General features: G+C 40.7%; 1 protein-coding gene across 1 annotated transcript in view; it reads right to left on the reverse strand.

Moving 5' to 3' along the window:
* Window positions 1–287: 287 nt before the first annotated feature.
* LOC144036108 (uncharacterized) overlaps window positions 288–5950 on the reverse strand; it is a 27287-nt gene continuing 21624 nt past the window's right edge. Inside the window, exon 11 of the mRNA XM_077546431.1 lies at window positions 288–2437. Coding sequence (XP_077402557.1) covers window positions 891–2437 — 1547 coding nt within the window. The 3' untranslated portion in view covers window positions 288–890. The remainder of the gene's footprint in view (window positions 2438–5950) is intronic.

Below are 5950 nucleotides of genomic sequence, written 5' to 3' on the forward strand. Positions count from 1 at the left end.
TTACGCACAATGGTAACATTGAAGCCAAAGAGCAGTGATTTGCATAACTGGTATGATTGGATCAGCTTAGCATTCCAACACTGCAGGGGCCACGAAGACAAAAAGTGAAACAAATTTGGTTGTATTTGAATAGATAAGACAAGAATATCTTCCAACCTGGGAAAGTAACTGAAATATTTGACGAACTTGCTTTGACCTTTACTGAAGAGGAAAATAATACAACTACAGTCTCACAGTGCCACCTTGTGTTGACAGCGCTATATGGTTAAGACAAACAACAAAATGAATCTTTTTAGACGCTTTTATTACTTTCTTGACAAATATATATGCTTTTCCTATCAAGGAGACATTCTTTAAAAGCTAGGTTTACAGCAAATACAGTTTTGCAATGTGGCATAAAATGGGAAATCAACAACACACCATGATGAAAGCAATTCAATGCGTGCACAAGTAAAGGAAATAGGTGACATGTAAATGTAAAATAATTCATAAAAAGTCATACTGATGACGGCCTGGTCATTTCTGGTAATGAGGGAAAACTACTGTCGTCGTTTCAAATGCCAATGGGACAATTTTCATGATACACATTAGGAAATATTTCTTTTGCATCAAGGCACACAAGTATTTATAATCGTCAATGGATAATTGCTTTTTAACTCCCCCCAACTGCTCCACACCCCTTATGTTGGTCCCACTGGACAGTACAACTGTACAAACTAGAGGACAAATCAAACATATCAAAAAAAATTAATTGGTTAACAGACTATCAACAAAAGGAGAATCCATTAAATCAATATACAGAGAAATGTTGATTTCCGAACGGGAGAGAGTCGAATTGTTCTCGAGTATGGCGGCAGCGCCATCTCTCTCGGATGGAAGACCTGCAGCTACTACACAGGATGGAGCTCAGTCAGGGATCGCTTTTCCTGCTGTATAAACTCCTGTAAGCTTCTCTTTCCCTGCTTGAAATTACTCTCCCTTCTTGAAAATGGCAAAATCACCTGCAGTCGCAGAAGAGTCTCAATGTTACTAAAACTTCGGATCTGTGATGTCTTGAGGGTGTCGAGTACAGTAGTGGGAAGATATCCTGCCAGGGGGTCCAACCACTTCTCTTTCCACAACTTCATCTCATCTTCAAGCGAGGATTCGTCTGGCAAGTCTTCCTTGTACAGACGCAGCACTAGACCACTCAGAGTGCTGGTTTCGACTTTGGACATTGCGTAAGGCACAATCTCCAGACACCGAAAGGTATCCATCACCTTTTCGGTGAAGAGGTTGTCAATTTCTGATATCGAGTGCTCGACAAATTTTAAACTTAGTGCATTTTTGTAAAATTCGCTCAGAGGTTCGAGGAGAACTGAATGTAACAATGGGATGTGAAGTTTGGATGCGAGCGTGACGGCTTCCTCGAACCATGCCTTGTGGTGCGTGTCAATATCACTCATCAAATTCCTGAGAGACGCATTGAGATCTGGCAAACTGTTCACGGCAAGTAACATGTCTAAAGGCTTGCCCTGAAGACACTGACTGAGCTTTTTCGTTTCATGCAAGACATGTCTCAGCACCACCAGCGAAAGGATGAACTCAAAGTTTCTGATTGAATCAAAGAACTGCGATGTTTGCTGCTGGTCTGATACACTTCCCTGATGTTTGAGCTCACTTAGGCAAAGCAAGACAGCTTCGATAATCTCTACCATCACCTCATGCATGTCGTGACTCTTCTCCCAATTCTTCACCAGCTTGTCCCTCAGCTCGTTCCCCTTTCCTTCATTATTTTGAAATACGTGGAGGATCATTTCTTCCAGTTTGTTCTGCCGTTCGACATCTTGTGTAAGCCAATGTAATATTTCACCAACCTGTGCTGTTCTATCAGATGCTTCTTCCGTTGGAGAAGACTTTGCTAGCCATACATTGAGGGACAAACCATAGCTGACTGTTCTTACTGCCTGAGGGTATTTATTGGCTATTGCTAAGCTTACAGCTCTCATTTCAGTTCCAGCCTTGCCGACACTCAGCAAGGCCTGTCCTCTGCAATATGCCATGTTTAACCCCCATTTTTCAGACAGTGTGGTCTCGATGGCCTCTAAAAGGACAGCCGAGTCTTCTAGGAGCGGGATGAAAGCCAGCGTTTCTTCACACTGGATGTCCTCTTTGTTCAAGTACCTGATGCACAGTGGGACGTAAACCTCACCGTCAATATCAACAGTCTGTTCAGTGATAATTGTGAAGAACTGAGAATCCCAGAGTTCTTTGATAATTTCTTCACGCAAGAGGGGCTCATAAAAAGAGACCGGCTGTCTTGGTCCTTGGACCGTTTTCAGGACCACTTCAGTCTCAGTAGGTTTCTCCTCTCCACCTGCAAGCTTCTCAGTTGTTTCACTGGTAGTATTGGGTACTGTTGGTAATCCCTGGTTTGGCAACTCTTCTGCGTCACCTCCTGTTGGCAAACGTGAAAATATTTAGTATTGTATGTAATGATTATCGGCCGGTTGTAAGTTTAACAAAGAAGGAACTTAATTTATTTGTCCTGGGCACGCCAAGATGGGGGTCGGGGGACCAAAAGACGGTCTGTCTCCCCACCACAAACATACTACACCAGGGATGAGTCCTCACCTCGAGGGCCGGAGTCCTGCAGGTTTTGGAGGTTCTCCCCTCTTCGAACACAAGCTGATTCCAATCAACAAAATCGTTATCAGGCTTATGCAGAGCTTGCTGATGAGCTGATTTTTTATCAGCTGTGTTGGAGAAGGGAAACATCCCAAACCTGCAGGACTACGGCTCTCGAGGACCGAGTGTGCCCACCCCTATACTTCACAGAACACAAACTACTTCTATAAGCCCTGTTTCCACTTCAGGATTTTTAGGTTTAGGGAGGGGGGAAGGGACTTACACAGGAACTGTCTTCTTGGCTGTGGCTGTGTGTCCACTGCGGAGCACGACCCGTTTCGCATCGTCACGAGTTTCAATCGACACGTAATTGCCGTGTCCAGAGAGTAAGCTAGCTAGCAACTGCGGCTAAAGCCAAACTGTGGCTTCTCTCTACTGTAATGTGGTTTCCAGCCAGACTACTGCTAAAGCATACAACTAAAAAATTCTCTCATTTAGACTGCAAGTGTAGTACTCATGTCACTAACTTTCGTTCCAATTGTAGCAAGTGTCCCTGCTTCCCGTGCCACAGACAACAACACCGCTACTACACTGGATAGTCTTTGCACAACTGTTCAAATGTCAGTTTGTTTTTTCTTAAATGTAAAACTAATTAGACCAGGATGAATCATTTCAAAATTATTTCTACCATTAAAAGAACACACCATTTATTAAAAACTAACTATCTATTCTGTGAAATGGTTAATTTAATTTCTTCCTTGAAAAAAATGTCATCAATTTATGTTGATTTTATAGTACTTTTTATGAATATTTTTGAATAAGTACAGTAGCGGTCATTTTTGGTCACGTGGTCATGATGTATTGTGTGCTGTAAACACGTTTCCAATGACTACAAAGTGACTCACAAGGAATTATTGCTTCCCACGTCAGACATCAAAGGGGCACTCAAGTTACCATTGACATTGGTCACTCTGGAAATGTAAGTTGTGGACTGCCCATAACCTGGACGGTAAAAATACGGCTGACTTGGACTCTGCTAGGCCAGCTACACGTTGTGCTCAGTGTGCTTACCCCTACTTTAGGAGAAGTCACCCCCCACCACAAGGAAGGACATGAAACCTGACATGCTGAGGATTACACCAATCACAATTGGCACAGTATTTGGCGAATAAGACGGCATTTTTCTTGCCCATAACATCAGCAAACTCCTATTCAAATGGACGAAGGTGGCTGTTGCCCGAGGTATGCTTGTTATTTTGATATTTAATCTTTTTTTTTTTTATCAGGGAATAAGTCAAGTCAAATCAGATGCCAGAGATATTTTCACTTTTATTCTTTATACACACTGCCTAATTGTAGGAATAATTGTAAATTATTATTAAAATTATTTCATGAGTCATCTCCTGTTAATCAGCTGTTAGATATGGCTGCCCTAATCTAGCTATGTGAATGTGGGAGCGGAGCAAAGCTTTCGTCATTGCAAGCAGAAGCAATTCTTCATTGCAGCAAATGTATGATAACTATATTTACAATTATTCCGACACCAATCAAATACTGGAAAATTAGTTTTAAGTAGTTTATTCCTTTAATGTGACCTGTAACATATACTAACCTTTTAAAAATAAAAACATGCAACACACCATGGTTAAACAATTATGCACATCATCAAACTAATACTTTGTTACTTTAGTTTCATTAGAGCTCTCTACCATTTTGGGTAGAAGTCGGTCTATAAGTGAGGCACATCTTTATGGTAATATTTGCCCACTGTTCTATGTAAAAACGTTAATCTTTCGAGGCATCTTCAGATCACACCACAGATGTTGGATTGTATTTAGGCCTGGACTGGGCTAGTCTAAACCCTTAATCTTCTTCTGGGGAAGCCATTCTTTTGTTGATTTGGGTTTTGAATCATTGTCAAGCTGAAAAATGAAGCTCCTATTTATCTTTCTACGAGAAGCCAAGAGACAAGTGCGGCATGAGTACAATGGAGGAAGCCTTGATAAAGGTGGTGACTTGTTTAAAAAGACACAGCCCCCTTCTAAACCTGAAATTAGTGATGGGAAAATAAAGCACTTGCGATATTTTTTGACTCCTCCAGATGGCACTCTTAGTTTAAAGATGCAGTGGAAATTTAATCAATTCCCGTTGCACTTGCCTTTTTATTTAAACCAAGACCATCATTTAGAGGAGAAAAAAATTATTGCAAGTGCTTCATGACGCTTCATTTTTCCATCGCTAATTTGAGACTTAGATGGGTGCTGTGTCTTTTTAAACAAGTCACCACATTAATTAAAATGCGCCCCCCTCAACCACCCAACCAGACTTTTGCTCCACCCCTCACTAATATTTAAAAAAGATGCTCAAAGGAGGCGTTGCCTGGAGGACTGTTGGGCTTGAAAGTGGGTAGAGGATTAGGCATGATCTGGCTGCGATTAACAGCAGCAGTGAAAAGTTGAAAACTATGATCTAAATAATTTCTATACTACCACAAGCTATGTATGCTAAATGGACTAACCAAATGCTATGCTAATAAATCACTAATCTGAAAATCGATATAAAGATGTTAGCAAATGCTACAATTCCAAGGAGGAGTGTACGAGATTGAGCCAGTTGGTGGCAGAGCGACTACATCAGCCTCACGAAAGTGACGTGGGTAGTATGTGCTCGTTCAAGAAGAGGAAAAACAGCCAAATTGTTTTATCCCAGTGTTTAACTCATTCCCAGCCATCCTCACTAAGGCAATCCCCTTTGCTCCTGGCTGTTTTACTGGATTTTGACTGATTTTGCAAGGCCCACAAAATATTGTGATTTATTGCTATTAAAACATGGAAGCTACCAAAAGAAAGTTTAGAGGCTCTTCTTCTTTCATCAGGAAAAAAAGAGCATATTTCTGATTTGTTTCTGTTTTGCAGCAATTAGCATAGAAGATAGCTAAGTTTCATCATTATTCACAAATATGTTTTAAACTGTGTGGAAAAGAGCTTGTTTTTAACATGGCCCAGGTTGATCTCTTATACTCTGCTGCCACTTGCTGGCCGTTTTTGTAATAACAACCATTGCTTCAACCATTCTCTGTAGTTCAGAGGCTGCATCAAAGCCTTCTGTATTTTCTAGCATAAAAAAACATTAAAAAACGTATTAATAGATCTTTGGGACACTGGTAATATTCAAAATATAACATATTTATATGTTTTTGAGTTAACCTGAAGATGGCGACGTAGACTTTTTTTGCCCCAATTTCAAGCTTTTAACAAATATGGACTAAAATGTCAAAATAATGACCACCAGTTTATACTACTGTTCAGCAACAACAACAAAAAGCTGATTTGGTGTTAAGTTG

The sequence above is a fragment of the Vanacampus margaritifer genome, chromosome 16, assembly GCF_051991255.1.
Source record: "Vanacampus margaritifer isolate UIUO_Vmar chromosome 16, RoL_Vmar_1.0, whole genome shotgun sequence".
NCBI lineage: Eukaryota > Metazoa > Chordata > Actinopteri > Syngnathiformes > Syngnathidae > Vanacampus > Vanacampus margaritifer.